The 16,254-nt window shown below is 43.7% G+C and overlaps 1 protein-coding gene across 1 annotated transcript in view; it reads left to right on the top strand.

Moving 5' to 3' along the window:
- The window catches only part of CHRM2 (cholinergic receptor muscarinic 2), a 150,403-nt gene extending 134,845 nt beyond the window's left edge, over positions 1 to 15,558 (top strand). The window contains exon 4 of the mRNA XM_035127737.2: positions 14,012 to 15,558. Coding sequence (XP_034983628.2) covers positions 14,052 to 15,458 — 1,407 coding nt within the window. The 5' untranslated portion in view covers positions 14,012 to 14,051 and the 3' untranslated portion in view covers positions 15,459 to 15,558. The remainder of the gene's footprint in view (positions 1 to 14,011) is intronic.
- Positions 15,559 to 16,254: the final 696 nt, after the last annotated feature.

The raw sequence follows: 16,254 nt of genomic DNA, 5'->3' as shown, positions 1-16,254 counted from the left end.
GGTGTTTTGTGTAAGCCTAATTTAATTTTTGTTATTTTTACTTTCTCCATTAAACCAAGCATTTGTTTAAGTCTTGGTATGACTCTATGTGTAAGTCCCTCAGCCAGCTCCTGCTGATGCAACTCAATTGCTTCTAACCCTAACAGCTACTACACACTGTACATAAGAAGCACATCTCAAGTGCATTTCTTCCCCCAAAGAATCCTGGGGTCTTTATTTTACCTCTCACAGAGCTTTAGTTCCCAGCACCCTCAACAAGCTACAGTTCCCAGGATTCTTTGGAAGGGATCATGTGCTTTAAATGTATTGAGTATACTCAGCCACAGACAGAGAGACTGGCTTTACAACCCATGTGAATCTCCAAAGCGATTTCTTCTTATTTTAAGCCATTTGCATCTTTCCCAAACAAAGCAAAGCTTTGCCTAACTACTTGGCATGCTTCCAGTTTTAAGGAGCCGCACAACTTCCCAACACATTTTGAAAAGAGAATTGCAGTGGTTAAATATGAATGAGGAGCAACCGTTGTTCTTTCGAGCCAGAGCTTTTCTCTCTCTCTTTTTAACAAGATGTAGCTGTGGAGGATGTTATCTCAGCAGGCCTACAGTTACATATAATGAATGGGTCTTTTTTACATTATAAAAGTAAAAGTAGTTCAAAGAGACCATTTAAGGACATGCTCAGACCGAGGCTTTGAGGAAGCCCAAATTCAGTGTCACGTACACAGCAACATCCGGGTTATTTGTGTAAATAAAGTCCAAGTTCAGGGGTAACTTGGATTGGGACCGTAGCATGCAGGAAAGGATGGGTGGTTCAATGAGTCCTTACCCTGCCATGATCACTCCCCTCCCCCCATGCAAATAGTGATGTAGTGGATCCTCACTGGATCCACTTGCCTTGGGGGAGATTTTTAAAATTGTTATTATTCTTTTGGATCACACTGGAGTGGAAATATTGAACCCCCCCCCCCCATTCCTGCATGCTGCGCTCCCAATCCAGTTTTTCTCTGGGGGATGGGGAAACACATAATTTTACCCCCCCCCCAAAAAAAGACGTTGCTTGCTGCACCCCACGTAGTTAGATGCCCTAGCACAGAACTGGATGTGCAGAGTGACACCCGAGGGAAAATAAATAAGTTGGACAAGTCTTTCCACATTGAGCATCTTGAACTGCTGCGTGGAAGGCAAGAAGTGGGAGGGGGGAGGGTCACCAAATTTTAGCATCACACAGGGCACCGCTGAAATTTGAAAGCCCGAAGTCCACCACTGACCAGGTCCTGTTAACCTCCTGCAAAAATGATGATGTGGAAGGTTGTCCATCACCTCTGAGGCCATAATGCACAGCGGGTATGTATTCAAATGTGGGTGGGAGAGGTGTTGTGGGAGCATTGTGGATTATAGTGCTAGCACTTCTGTCTCATCTTCTGACATTCCTTTCACACTGCGTTAACTGCTTGCATTATGGATCTTTGGCTTTTTGTTCAATATACCATCAGGTCACGCTAGATTTCATTCACACCAGTGGTTGTGTGGTGGGGCACAACAGTGAATGTCATTGGAAAGGTCCCTACTTCCCCCCCCCACACACACACACCTGCACAAGTGTACTTCTGTTCTTCCTTGATACACCTGTGAAAATGGTAAGAAAGAACTGCATGCTGGTATACTGCCCCAAATTCCGTCATTTTATTTCCACTAATTTTCTGGGTTGATGGGGTTGCAAACAGGTTATTTCTGGAACAAACTAACACAGAATCGGGCACTTCTACTACATTCTGTTAGGTTTCCAGAAGCGGCTTTTATATCATGTAAAAACTCAAATATAATATGGAAATTAACAGTTAAGGAAATGTTGGAGAAGTGGAACAAACTGCCATGTGAATGCCGCCCTGGTCACCGGTGATCCTTTTCATAGGGTGCCTATTTTCCAACTCTGTCCTGTCTTGTGCTTTGCGTTTCAGATCCGCAAACATTGCATATGTTAAACCAAGACATCTGCTATATGCTATTAAACAAAACAAAGAACTTAAAAAATAATAATGCAGACATGTGCTAAATATTGGAGGGGGGAGGGATCTGTCAAAAGGGAAATGAATGGCTGGCCTATTTTGATGGAACAGATTGGAGAAAAAACCCATTGGAAAAATCGGATTTCTTTTTGGCAGCAATTCTCAAGTGAGCCATTGCTAGCCCGTTCCTCGGTGCTAATAAGCACATACAAGTTATTACTGCAGACAAACAAGATACAAGGTGGGCCAGCCAATTATTGATTTTTCTAACCCCTGGAATGCCTCTCTTAAATATACACAGCCGTAGCAGGAAGTGCCTGAGGCTAGCTGCTCATGGGGAGAAATGTCTTGACTTTTTATACCTGTGCATGCTGCTGTGTATGAGATCAGAAACAACCCATCTCATTCTCTACAGCTACTTTATTCGGAAAGCTGTGACTGTCTGGTTCATAGAGAAAACATATTGAATGAGTCACCAGCAGACCACTAGTACCGTTACGCTTGCTAGCCCAAATCCAAAGGCTAATGATCCCATGCTTGTGTCATGCTTAGCATTAGTCCTGCTGGGATGTTTTAAATATGTGGTGAAGTTAAAATTCAATTTGATTGCAGCCGCTGCCTCTGTGATTAAAACAGGTACAGATTGCTTATGAAATGTGACATACCCATGGTGTTTTAAGGCTTTATTAATAATGGAGTCACTGTTGTGAATTTTAAAAACTATATGCACAGATACATTGTGATATGAATATTGATGTGTCTCTGTGGGCCTGAGGTGTTTCAGACTATAGCGATTCCAGGAAAATGTAGATCTATAGCAGAAGAAGAGCATAGGGTCTCAGTAAGGTCCATTGCAGGTCATTGGCCAGGCTGCTTGAGACTCATGAGAATTGGGAGTCCAACAAAATCTGGGAGGACACAGGTTCCCTATTCCTGGTCCAATGGGCAAGTACTAAGTTTCATTCTGGAGGATCTGTAGTTATGGATTTTCCATAACTGTAGCTCAGATTTTGGGGAAAAGATAGAGGCCCTTTAATGAAACTCAGAAACCCCACTGAGGGTCTTTCTTAAAAATTGGCAAAGCCATGCCTCCAATAGCCTTCTAGTCTAAGGTGTCATCAGAAAAATTAAGACTTAATTCACTCATATATGCTCTCTTACTCAAGGAATACAGGCAACATCAACCAAAGATTTGTGTGTGAAATTCATGGCTATTCCAGATCAACCACCCCAAGGACTTCATATCAACCCAGTAATTCTTGCTAGGGACGGAGAAGGATTTTCTTGGGTCTGCATTTCTAAGCACCTCTTCAACTAATAACATGGATTGAAATGTAATTATCCTTTAGGTTTTTGTATTTATCTGAATTTTGCAATGCATTTCTTGGATCAAAACAATCTACCAAATGCATTAAAAATTGTGGGGGTTTTTTTTTTGGGGGGGGAGAATACATCTAGAAATGTGTGCATTGAGACAAAATACATATGTTAATAGTCTCCAAATATGAATATTTCTGGTTTGGGATTTTTTTAAAAATAATATAAGTAACTCACAACTTACATGGGGATTATGTTCCTGGTCATTGCACATATAAGCAAAATCACGTAAAGCCAGAAATCCCCTATAAACCATAAAAAACAGCACTTGCTGGTATAACCACCTCTCCAACGCTCCAACCTCCTTTGATGTCTCTCCAAACTATTCTGCACATCTCCTCCTCCTCCTCCTCCTCCTTGCATAGCTGAGTAAGATTGTCTTCCATAAATACTGTCTTAACCGTTGTGTCCGTAAGCTACTGTGGAGGCCAATTCTGGATCCACACGTCCTTCCACAGTGGGGACTGGGTGGGAGTTGATCACAGTGAGGATTTGCCAAACATGCATTCCTCTTATATTGTTTCTCCCTTTTGTCTGGAGTTTGTGCTTCTTCAAAGCCCACAACACCTTTGCTATTCTCCAATTGGAGTGCTTGCAGGCCAGTGTTTCCCAGTTGTTGGTGTTTATGCTTCTTCTTCTTCTTCTTCTTCTTCTTCTGATTTGCCCATTCTCCAATTACCTTCTCCAACTGCCTCTTCTGTACCAAAGCACTCTCATGAAGGCTGCTGGCTGTCCCCTCCTCCAATCTCCCCTATTCTCCCACCACTCCCGCCCTGTGTACACCATTTTTGCATCATTTTAAATTTAACATTTTTTTTCGCAACATGCATAAAGCTGTGACCACATATGTTAAATAAGCTTAAGTTGTGAGTTAACTGTATATTAATGTGGAAACGGAACATAACGGAGTTCCAAATTCACACATGTAAAACCAACATGGAGCAAAGATAGGCTAATGCCAAGTTTTTTCATGGAGTAATTTCACACAACCATCTGAGCAAAGCTGAGCGAGAAGTCTTCCAGTGATGAGATGTCAGTGATGAAAATTCATGGTGAAATTAAAACAGTTGTTACCCATTTCTACTCTCAAGCACATTTATTCCAATGACTGCTGCTTTGTAGAGCACTCAAAATCACACAGTCCTAGCCTAGATTATTTGTAACGGACAGGGTGTCTCATATATTCACTTACTGAATGTTGCGTCGGGGAATGATTTGCATGTGCGAATCAGTCTTCACAGCTAGAGCTTTCATTTCATCCAGTGACAAATCAGGTACAATATTTATGCAATAGAGGAAGCTTGCATATATTATTTCCCTGTAAGCCATCAAGTAATAAGACATTGTGTAGGTGTGAATTAGTCCTGCATTTCATAATCAAGACAGGGGAGACTGGGGCGGGGTGGAGTGGAGTGTTAGGGATAGCTAATGAAGATTGTGTAGGGCGTCAGTAGAGATGGGAGTGGGCAAATTTGACTACCATTTTAGAAAAGGTTTGCTAAAGGTGGTGCTTTTTTCTGAGGGGACGCAGGGGTACGGATATCCCTAAACATTTTGTGAACCTAAGTTTGCCCTCATTGAGGGGGAGGTATTTCAATATGAATAGGAAAATGAGAGTACCCCTAAACATCTTTTTAGGGGGGGGGAAGCACTGGCTAGAGGAAGTATCAGTTGTAATGGCCACGAGGTTCCAGCTAGTACTAGGCTGACACGCGATCTCCAGTTTCTTGAAAGTTTTCTTCCTCTGCAAAAGACACTTCTGCTTTTCTGCCTTGTTTACAGGAGAGACTATAGAATTTCTGTGGGCATAGGATAGAACTGACCTTATGATTGAGGGTGATGGGTTTATTTTTCTTCCTATTCAACACTCTGCAACTTCTGCCGCTGTCTGCTTTTCCTGATCTCAAAAAGATCCCTAGGAGGAATTACCCTCCAACATTTCTCTGATGAAAATAGGGATGTCCTAAGGAAAGGGGGAACATTTTGGGATCAAATGAGAAACTGGGACGGCTTCTGTAAATCCAGAACCGTCCCTGGAAAATAGGGACACTGGGATGTTCTGCTACTTCATTAGGTCTTCTGAGCTTTAACTGAAATGGAGGAAGCTGAATGCTAAGCACCTGAGATTGGGGCACCTGCTGATTTTGTTGTTAAAGGAGATTCTTCGAATATTCTCACTTTGATGTATGTAAAAGTAAAATAAGACTTTTTTAAAAAAAACCTAACAGCTGTCAAGACCATGAGAGATAGCCTCCCTTGCTTCCTAAACTTACAGGAAAGCTCTACAGTGTGTGTCATTCAGGAAGTGTGGACACACAGGAAGGCTGTAAAGTGCAGATTACCAGAAATAGGACTTTCCAGATGAAAGAAAGGGCACTTGCAAAATCTCCCAGCCATCTTGAAGGTAGGGTGAACTCAGTCTATAGGCCAACCATGAGAATTTCACTGGAATTTTATCTCTCATTTGATAAATGCAGTTTCATTCATTGATAGACTGCAGGATGAAAAATCATAAAGGAGGGGTGTATGGAAAGGAAAATTCTGGAAGAGGGATGGAAGGAACTGTTAATTTCATTTTTCTCAGTTTCTCATGTTTCCTACCTTCACTTCAGTTCTCCTCATTCCTGCAGCAGTTTGTGATTAAACAAAAAATCCTCATGAAAATTCTTCACCATTTTAGTCCAAATTTCTCCTAATAAACACATATTTTGTATGCACTTTTGGCTAAAGTACTCATTTTGCAGGCATGTCTTGCAAGCATACGGTGCATTTTTATATACTACTTTCACTAATATGTTTCTTTTTATGCACCTTTCCACGCAATATATGCATTCTTGTAAGCACAGCTTAGCTGGAGAACGGCCTCACAAAATTCAGATTAGTGTGAAGTTTGAAGACTGGCTGTGATTTGCTTCTTACATTGTTTCAAAATGTGTGAATTTGATAAAGTCAGCTTTAAATGAACTGAATCAAATTTCTCTCAAATTTCTGGAATAGGGTACAGCCAAACAGGGGCACTCTGCAATGCAGCATTTAGTTGTAACTCTCACTTGCCTTCGTTTGTCATTCCTTGGAACAGCTATTTCTTGCAAAACAGCCTTGAAGCCATTGAAAGGTTGTGCTTAAAAGAAAATCAAGGAAAATAACCAGTGATCTATAGCTCCTTCAGCTGTTAAATATACCTTCCATTGTGTGAATGCATCATGCATTGAAAACTGAAATAGCTATCAGCTTGAGTCAGCAATCCAAATTTGCTTTTGCATTTTTTTATTTTTATTTTTGCTTTTCAGCCTGTCCCTGGGAGTTTGTGGGTAGCTTAAATAATTTCCCTATTCCTTAAATCATAGGAATAAATAGCTCAGAGGTAATGGGGTGTTTGGGATCAATTTCCTATTTGGCAGCAAAAGAACGTTGACTATGAAGAGACTGATTATTCAGGCATGCTATCCTTGGAATCTGGAATTGTTCCATCTCTCTCTCTCTCTCTCTCTCTCTCTCTCTCTCTCTCTCTCTCTCTCTCTCTCTCTCTCTCTGTGTGTGTGTGTGTGTGTGTGTGTGTGTGTGTGTATGGATAGATAGATAGATAGATAGATAGATAGAGGGACCCCTGACCATTAGGTCCAGTCGTGACCAACTCTGGGGTTGCGGTGCTCATCTCGCTTTATTGGCTGAGAGAGCCGGCGTACAGCTTCCAGGTCAGGTGGCCAGCATGACAAAGCCGCTTCTGGCGAACCAGAGCAGCGCACGGAAACGCCGTTTACCTTCCCGCTGTAGTGGCACCTATTTATCTACTTGCACTTTGATGTGCTTTCAAACTGCTAGGTTGACAGGAGCTGGGACCAAGCAACAGGAGCTCACCCCGTCACGGGGATTCGAACCGCCGACCTTCTGATCAGCAAGCCCTAGGCTCTGTGGTTTAACCCACAGTGCCAGTTGCTTTGGATCATTACAGGGATGGGTGCTTACAGAGAACCTTCATTTAACCACACATATGCATGGTAAGGCTGCTTAAGGAAAGTATGCCGTTGGTGATGGATTTCAGAGCCTAAGTCTGGAACTCTGAAACACCCATCAACACACACAAACATGCACATACACAAGCAGATAGTGCCTTGAAGCATAGCAAGAAACAGCCCATCATGTGCACCCAGCAGCAGCACATGGGGGCTGACACTAGTCCTTGCAATCTGGGGCCCCTGCCAGCACATTGCAGTGTCCTGGCCTCACCACTGTTGTGCCCCTCCTGTTCAAAGTCCTGACATTGACTGCAGTGACTCAGAGGTCAGGTGGACAGAGGTCAAGTGAGCACTGCAACCTCACCAGGCCATCGGCTGCTGCTTGGGGTGTGGACTGTTGACATTGCACTTTGGCAGGGAGGGAGTTCCCTGAATCACCTGATTTGCCTCACCATTTGCCCCCCGCAGAGAGCTGATCCACACCGGTCTGGCAATCAAATACAGTGGTCCCTCGACTTACGAATTTAATCCGTTCCGAATGCACATTCGTAGGTCGAAAAGTCTGTAAGTCGGGAAAAGTGGTTTCCCCTAGGAATGCATTGGAAACAGAAAAATTCGTAAGTCAAGTAAACTGCATCTAAAATTTGTAAGTCGGAAAAACCCCAGCTAAACTGCAATGGTTTTCCTTTCAGATGTTGAAAAAAACATAAGCGTGAGGCCATTTTTTTATTCATAACTCGAAATTTTGTAAGTCGAGTACTTCATACTTTGAGAGAACCGCTGTATGATTTTGCCTGTTTCATTTGTAAGACTCTATGGCAAGGAATAGGGAAATTCCTTTTATTTTATTTCGACCCAGACCAACACGGCTACCTACCTGTAACAAGGAATAGGGAGACGGTGTTTTTCAGCCTGAGGGTTGCATTTCCTTCTATGGGCAACCTTATGGGAGCTTCGTGCCAATGGGAAGTGGGGTCACAGGCAAAAATGTGCAATTGATGTGATGATCTTTGTTCAATACCCTGTGCTCCTGCTACACACAAGCCAGAGGTTTCTACTCACCCACCCACACCCACATCTTTCCATCTAGGCAGGCAAGAGGTTCAAATACGCTTTCCAGCCAGGCAAAAGCATTCAATGAGTTTATGCAGCAGGATGATGATAGAGGGTGTGGCCTAAAGAGACTTCCAAGGGGCAGATAAAGAGGCCTGGATGACCTCATGTAACCCCTACTCTATGATTTTTTTTTCTGGTCCACTTTCCTCCAAACTGCTGCCTAGAACTTTACACTCTTCCACTCTGGTGTTTTAAAGCGCTGTTTGATTCAGAAGAGCAGCCCAATCCAGTGGATGCTATATCAGAAGTAAGTTCAGCTGTGTCCCAGCTTCAAAGTTGGGAATAACAAACTAAACTAAACCTCAAGTTCTCCATGCTCACCATCCCTTCTGCCTTCCCAACAAGCCTAGTGACAGAATGCCTTGATTGTTCTTATACTTAAAATATATGTAAACCATGCTTCCATGTTCAAGCTAGCTTGGGCTAGCAATAACTATAGACTTTCTGATCCAGGATTTATCCTCAAATGATCCCAGCGGGTACAATAGCATTTTCTGCTTCTCGGTTGTTCTTATCATTCGTTTCTCGAGCATTTCCCTGTCACTCTTCTCTTTGAGATGCAAATGGGGAAATGGACAGAGCTTCTCTTGGAAAGCAGTTCACTTGCCCTTTCATTTTGCTGGCTCTTGCCTTAGCAGCTGAAGGAAGTGTCAGGTGAAATGCTACACAGAAAATGAGCAGAGGACATGAGGAGGAGAACAAAGGCTTCTCCCTTCCGTTTTAAGTGACAGCTCCGGTGGCTTCCAGATTTATAATCACAATTCTACAATTGCACAGCCTCCTCCTGTTTCAGAATTCTGATCCTCTTGGAACATTTATTTTCTGAATTCTCATTCATTTAACATAAGAACAGCCCTGTTGGATCAGGCCAAGAGTCGATCCAGTTCAGCATCCTGTTTTCACAGTGGCCAAACAGATGCCCACGGGGTAGCCCACAAGCAGGACCTGAGTTCAATAGCTATTCCCCAGTTGGGTTTTCCAGCTACTTGTATTCAGAGGCATATTGCCTCCAAAAGTAGAGACAGAACCTAGCCCCCTGTGGCTATCAGCCATTGATAAACCTACCTCCCCTATATTGTCTCCCCTATATTGTCAAGGCCATCCAAGTTGGTGGGCCATCTTGTGAAAGCAAATTCCATTGTTTAACCATGTGCCATGGGAAGGAGCTCTCCTGAATCTTCTGGCATTTAGTCACTTCCAGCAGCATATGTCACTTGCCTCTTTCCCACTTGCCAACAGCTGAACTGTTTTACACATACAGACTGACACAGGCTATAGCCACATTCCCGCCATGCATTGAAAGTGCTATGATACCACATTAAACAGGCACGGCTTCCTCCCAAAGGATCCTGGGAGCTGAAGTTTGAAGTTTCCCACCCCGCCCCTGTGTGCGGCGCGCCCCACCCCCAGAACGCGCCCCCCGCCCCAAAACACATGCCACGTCCCTGGGGGCAGCCCACCTGCTTTCTGCCCCCGGTGGCAGAGCATGAAGCTCCGCCGCTGGTTGCAGTTCTCACACTGGTTTAACATTTGATCCCTCTTCCCAAGAAACTCGAGAAATCACACACTCTGGGGGTGTCCTAATCAGCGCTTTTTTTCTAGGAGGGACACAGGGGTATGCATACCCCTAAACATTTTTTGAATCTAAGTTTGGCCTCATTGGGGCTGGCAATATTTCAATATGAGTAGGAAAATGAGAGTACCCCTAAACATTTTTATTTTATTTTTTTTAGGGGGGAAAGCACAGCTCCTATCAACTCACACCACCCTTAACGAACTATAGCTCCCAGGATCCTTTTGGGCAAACCATGACTGTTTAAATTCATATCTTAGTGCTTCAAATGTATTGTGTGAATGTGGCCTGTATCGCGTCAGACTGCAGGAGAGGAATTGCTCCATTAAAACAAATTGGTACTACCAGAGAGACAGAGTTCTCTCTCTCTGATTGTGCTGGTTTACAAGATGTGATGATCAGAAATGGCTCACCAGGTAGAGCAGAGTCACTGGGGTAGCCTGCAGGCAGGTGAGTTACTATGGTATACTGGGAGAGGCGGCATGGCCCAAAGTCCTGGTGGAGAGGCCAAGATGGCTACATTTAACTCCTGGGCCTAATGCTCTCTTTCCCTAGACAGTGTTCCCCAAACTTGTGTCTCCAGCTGTTTTTGGACTACAATTCTCATAACCCCTGACCACCATAGCTGCCAAGTTATCCCTTTTTTTAAGGAATTTTCCCTTATGCTGAATAGGTTTCCTCGCGAGAAAAGGGAAAACTTGGCAGCTATGCTGACCACTGGTCCTGCTAGCTAGGAGATGATGGGAGTTGTAGTCCAACAACAGCTGGAGACCCAAGTTTGGAAAACAATGCCCTAGCATATACTGTGAGGTGTTGTGAGCGACCAATCCCACAACCCTTAAGCAAATACCAGAGCACCCTCAGTCCATATTTCAAAACACATTTCCCACTACTATATGGATAAATAGCTGATTGTCAGGCTAGCGGTGTTGAAATTGCTCAGAAGGGCAACTTTGATCTAGAGTAATTTGTGCTTAAGTCATTCATTTAACCAGTTCCAGACAATTAGAACAGCAGTGAGCCAGCAGTAATTAAGTGTCGTGCAATTCCTCAGGCTGGAATAAAGGCAGGTAACAGGGAGGCAGACCACAGCCATCCATTAATAAACCAGCTTCTGCTGCTCTCAGGGGGATATTTTTATTTGGCATTATTTCCATTCTCACCAGAGGCATAATGTACATTTGTTCAGCTAATGTTACACAACTGTGAATCATCATTTGCTGCTTCAAAGCATGCACAAAAGTTTCTTTGCTGTGCTCTTAAAAAAAAAATCCTATCATTAGGGTAGTCAGAAAATGCCGTCGATGTTATGGATCCTGCAGGAAATTCTAGGTGACAGGAAGCTAGGAAAACGGGGTAGGAATCTGAAGGAGCACAAAGGGTAGCTACGGCTATACACCCATCCATAGAAATACAGAATGTTGGAGACAGTAATGTTTCTGAAAGTGCTGTAGTGCTTTCGTCCTGCTTGCAGGCCTTAGAGGAGATCAGAGCGATCACTCCATTTCGATCCCAGATTAGGGGTAGGTCCAGTGCCGGATTTATGTACAAGTTATAGCTTAGAGTCCCACTCTCGGGGGGGGGGGCAAAAAAATTAAAGGAAAAACAAATAAACCTGGGTGTACATTTCCAAAATATAAGATAAAAAACAATATAAAACCTACGTACAGCAATAGTTCAGTTTTGCATATTGGTTTGAGAAGTACAAATTAAGCTTGTTACTCGTTAAAAGGCAAAAAGTGCCAAATTTCTCCCCAATCCCTATTATAGACTTAATGAACTTACACTCCCTTATCTTTTAGATGCTAATGGATAAACCAGCCCTGCTGCATTTGTAAGCCCTAATGCTCATTCTGCTTTGTGGACATCTGCCCCAGTCTTGCCCTGGTAGCATCACTAAATATACATTTCTAATATCATACTTTCCATGCAGTTTATAGGGACATGGAGTACATTTTCCCATGCCTTGTATGTTGAACAATCTGCACAGGAAGGTATTTCCCCTTCCTAACACTGGAACTTTGAGGGATCCAGTGAAGCTGGATGCTGGAGGGTTCTGGACAGTCAAAAGAAAAGACTTCTTCACATAGTGCAAAATTAAGCTATGGAATTTGCTGCCATGAGAAGTAGTGATGGCCACCAACTTGGATGGGCTTAAAAGAGGATGGGACAAATTCAGGGAGGAGAAGTTTGTCAATGGCTATTTGTCATGATGACTATTTTCTACCTCCACTCCATGCCTTTGAATACTAGCTTCTGGAAATCTCAAGACAGGAGAGTGCTGTTGTGGTTTTGGGTTTCCCAGAGGCACCTGCTTGGTCACTGTAGAAGCAGGATGCTAGACTAGATAAACCATTGGCCTGATCTGATCCATCTACGTCCTTGAGAAACACACATTATTTCCCCCTTACCCCCCCTCTCTCTCTCTCTCTGTGTGTGTGTGTCATTTTGTCTTTCTCCTTTGTTACCACTATCTCAAAAAGGCAAAATAGGCAGTGAAAATGTATGATTCATGTGGCGAGAGATGGAATGTGCTTGTCATCAGGTTAGGAGCACAAGACAATTTTCTCACTCCCGTGGTATGCAAAATGAAGTCACTTTGCTGTGCTTACGCCCAGACGGATGAGTTTTCCCTTTCCTTTTGTCATGTACTAGTCAGGAATGGGAGTGCGGTTGGTGAGAAATCAGGTCAGAAGCAAAGGATGGCTACTTCATGGAAATATTCCAGCGAGACATTTTTAGCGCTTGCATTCTCCAGCGCCATCCCTATCATTAGGCACAGTGAGGTGGCCACCTCAGGCAGTTGATTTTGAGTGTTGTGGAAAGGGCAGCAATTGGCTATGTGATTTATTATTACTGTATGCTTTCTGCCAGGGAGTGGGAGAGGTACTTGCCAGATTTTCTTCTTCAGGTGTTAAAATAATTTAGCTACACTTGGGTACTATGTTTGATGGAGTGGGGTGAGTGATCATAAGCAACATGTCTTGGGTTAGCCTGTCCCCTAGGGTGCTATATTGGTTGTTGTTGGTTTTAAATGTAGAAGAGGATCTTTACCTTCTGCAAGGCAGGCAGAAGTCAACAAGGTTAGAACAGAAGAAGAGTTCTCATCAGGAGCAGCTCACCCTGCAGGGTGGAGTCACAGCAACAGCCTTTTGGCAGCAGTGTCACTAGAAGGCTTGAGACAGTGTAGGGCTGCCAGATGTGCTGGTTTTCTTGGACATTGCCAGGAATTTCTGAAAGGTGGTGCTTTGTCCTGGATCCTAGGCAAGTCAACTGAAAAATCACGTTTATTTGGTGTTTTTGTAACACCGGCTGCACAGATGAACAGGCTACTGTCTGTCTGCATGTACAAGGCAGAAGTGATATCTTCCAAAGCATGTTCCCAATGGAAGGAGAGCCTGCCAGCAACGGCAAAACAAGGCAGGGTCAAGGGACAGTTCAGGGTATTTGAATGCAAATTTGCAGAGGGATAAAAGGATTTTCCTCCGACATGTCTCTCAAGAGTTTTGTACATCTCCAGAAGGAGTCTTACCTGATACACTAAGAGGGCAGCAGGTGTCTTAAATTTGGTCTTTAACTGAGCCACCTTCCTCCACATGCCATTACCAAACTTCCCCTACAGCTACACCATTACAAGGAAGAGGCCACACTTCAGAGTTTTGAAATAAACATGTACATTCTTTTAATAATACGTTTCCGTGTGTGTGTTCATTTTAACATTATCCCTTTTGTTCTTTCCCCTAAATAACTTAATTCATATTTAGCATCTTTAGGCATAATCCAGGGGAAAGTAAACAGTCCAGAGTCCCATTATGATCAATGTAAGATAAAACATTTAACTTGAGCATTGATTGATGAAACTCAGGCCTCCTGAATTTCCCTTGGGATTTTCCTTCCTTGCGTCTCACCTTTCCTTGAGCTCCATTTGCCAGAAATTCCATCAACTGTCTCACCATCTTTGTTTTCTTTTTCTTTCCTCTGCAGGCTTAAGTGATATTTATCTACCAGTTTGCTAGACGCAGACATGAATAACTCGACAAACATAAGCTATTTGGAGGATGTGATGCCCCTGGGGAGTCCTTATAAAACAGTTGAGGTAGTATTCATCGTCCTAGTGGCTGGCTCCCTCAGTCTCGTGACCATCATTGGGAACATCCTGGTGATGGTGTCCATTAAAGTCAACAGGCACCTGCAGACTGTCAACAATTACTTTCTTTTCAGCTTGGCATGTGCGGACTTGATCATCGGTGTCTTCTCCATGAATCTGTACACACTTTACACTGTGATTGGCTATTGGCCGCTTGGACCTGTGGTTTGTGACTTGTGGTTGGCGCTTGACTATGTGGTCAGCAACGCCTCCGTCATGAACCTTCTCATTATCAGTTTTGACCGATATTTTTGTGTCACCAAGCCTCTGACTTACCCTGTCAAGCGGACCACTAAGATGGCAGGTATGATGATCGCCGCGGCCTGGGTGCTGTCCTTCATCTTGTGGGCACCCGCAATTCTTTTTTGGCAGTTCATTGTAGGGGAAAGGACTGTCCCCGACGGGGAATGCTATATTCAGTTCCTGTCCAACGCAGCCGTCACCTTTGGCACAGCGATTGCCGCTTTCTACCTGCCTGTTATCATCATGACTATTCTTTACTGGCAAATATCTCGCGCCAGTAAGAGCAGGATTAAAAAAGACAAAAAGGGGGGTGGGCAAAACCAGGATCCGGTTTCTCCAAGCTTGGTCCAAGGTAAAATGGTAAAACCAAACAATAACAATGTTCCAACTAATGAAGATGGGGTGGAACATGGCAAAATTCAGAATGGTAAAGCCACTGGGGAATCAGGGATGGAAAATTGCGTTGCTGCAGAGGAGAAGGAAAGTTCTAATGACTCCACCTCTCTCAGCGCTGTGGCTTCCAATGTGAAAGATGATGAACCCATCAAAGAGGAGACCAGGGCTTCTGTCTCCCAAGTCAACGCCAAAGTGGAGAACTCCAAATTGACATGTATTAGGATACTCACAAAGTCCCCGAAAGGTGACTGTTCTGGTTCTACCAACACGACCGTGGAGATTGTAGGTCCCGATGGGCAAAATGGAGATGAGAAGCAGAACATTGTAGCACGTAAGATTGTCAAGATGACTAAGCAGCCTGCCAAAAAGAAGACACCTCCTTCCAGGGAGAAAAAGGTGACCAGGACTATATTGGCTATTCTCCTGGCCTTCATCATTACCTGGACACCATACAATGTCATGGTCCTCATCAACAGCTTCTGTGCATCTTGCATCCCCAACACAGTATGGACAATTGGTTACTGGCTGTGCTATATCAATAGCACCATCAATCCTGCCTGCTATGCGCTCTGCAATGCTACCTTCAAGAAAACCTTTAAGCACCTCCTTATGTGTCATTACAAGAACATAGGAGCTACAAGGTAAAACAGTGATAAGCGGGGTGTGGGGAAGGGAGAAGGAAGTTCAAAGTTTTATAAAACTATGCCACAGCACTTTATGCTCTAGGATGAAACCAAGAAGGCTATAGGACACATAATACTGATGGGGTGGGGTGGGGGTGGGGGGACATGTGTTCCATCTCCGACAACTACACTTCAGAGATCACCACTTTTCTGTCAGTGAATCACTAGGAGGCAGGAAAGGGTGGGCAGGCCAGCTGAGGATAAGAACTTGAGGCAACATGCCCAGATCTCTGGTAGTCTCATGCAGAAGGGCTTTTGAATCCATTCTTCTTTGGGGAAGAGTTCTCTTGTGTGAAGCCCGTTTAGGTTTGCTTCATCTGAAAGGGATCTGTACGAAAGCACTGACAGTTCAGTGAGAAGGACAACCCCACTGAGGGTTGTGTCTTTGTCAGTTCTTCTGGCCTGGCAGTTGCCAGTTTTATTTGTCTGTGTGTATGTTCATTTGAAAACAGTGGTGGTGGGGGAATCGTTCAACAATACCCTTCCTATATGGAATGCTTCAATGACTGGAAGAGAGAGACACGGAACAATCCAATCAGCTCAACAGATTCCATAATTTTAAAAAGTGGTGGGATTTGATGGATGTTACTATTAATTATTTACCTCTCTCCTGCTGCTTGAATCTGCATCAGAAAAAAAAAATAGTATATTACCTCATAAAGGGCATGGTTTCAGCCAGGCTTTTAAGCACATGCTACACTTGCTCCATCTTAAAAGTGCTGGGATTTGGCTAGGTTGCAACCACTGGAAGCCGTGAT

This window comes from Zootoca vivipara, chromosome 10 (assembly GCF_963506605.1).
Source record: "Zootoca vivipara chromosome 10, rZooViv1.1, whole genome shotgun sequence".
Taxonomy (NCBI): domain Eukaryota; kingdom Metazoa; phylum Chordata; class Lepidosauria; order Squamata; family Lacertidae; genus Zootoca; species Zootoca vivipara.
The sequence above is the reverse complement of the archived record's forward strand: the minus strand, read 5'-3'. Positions and strand labels throughout refer to the sequence as shown.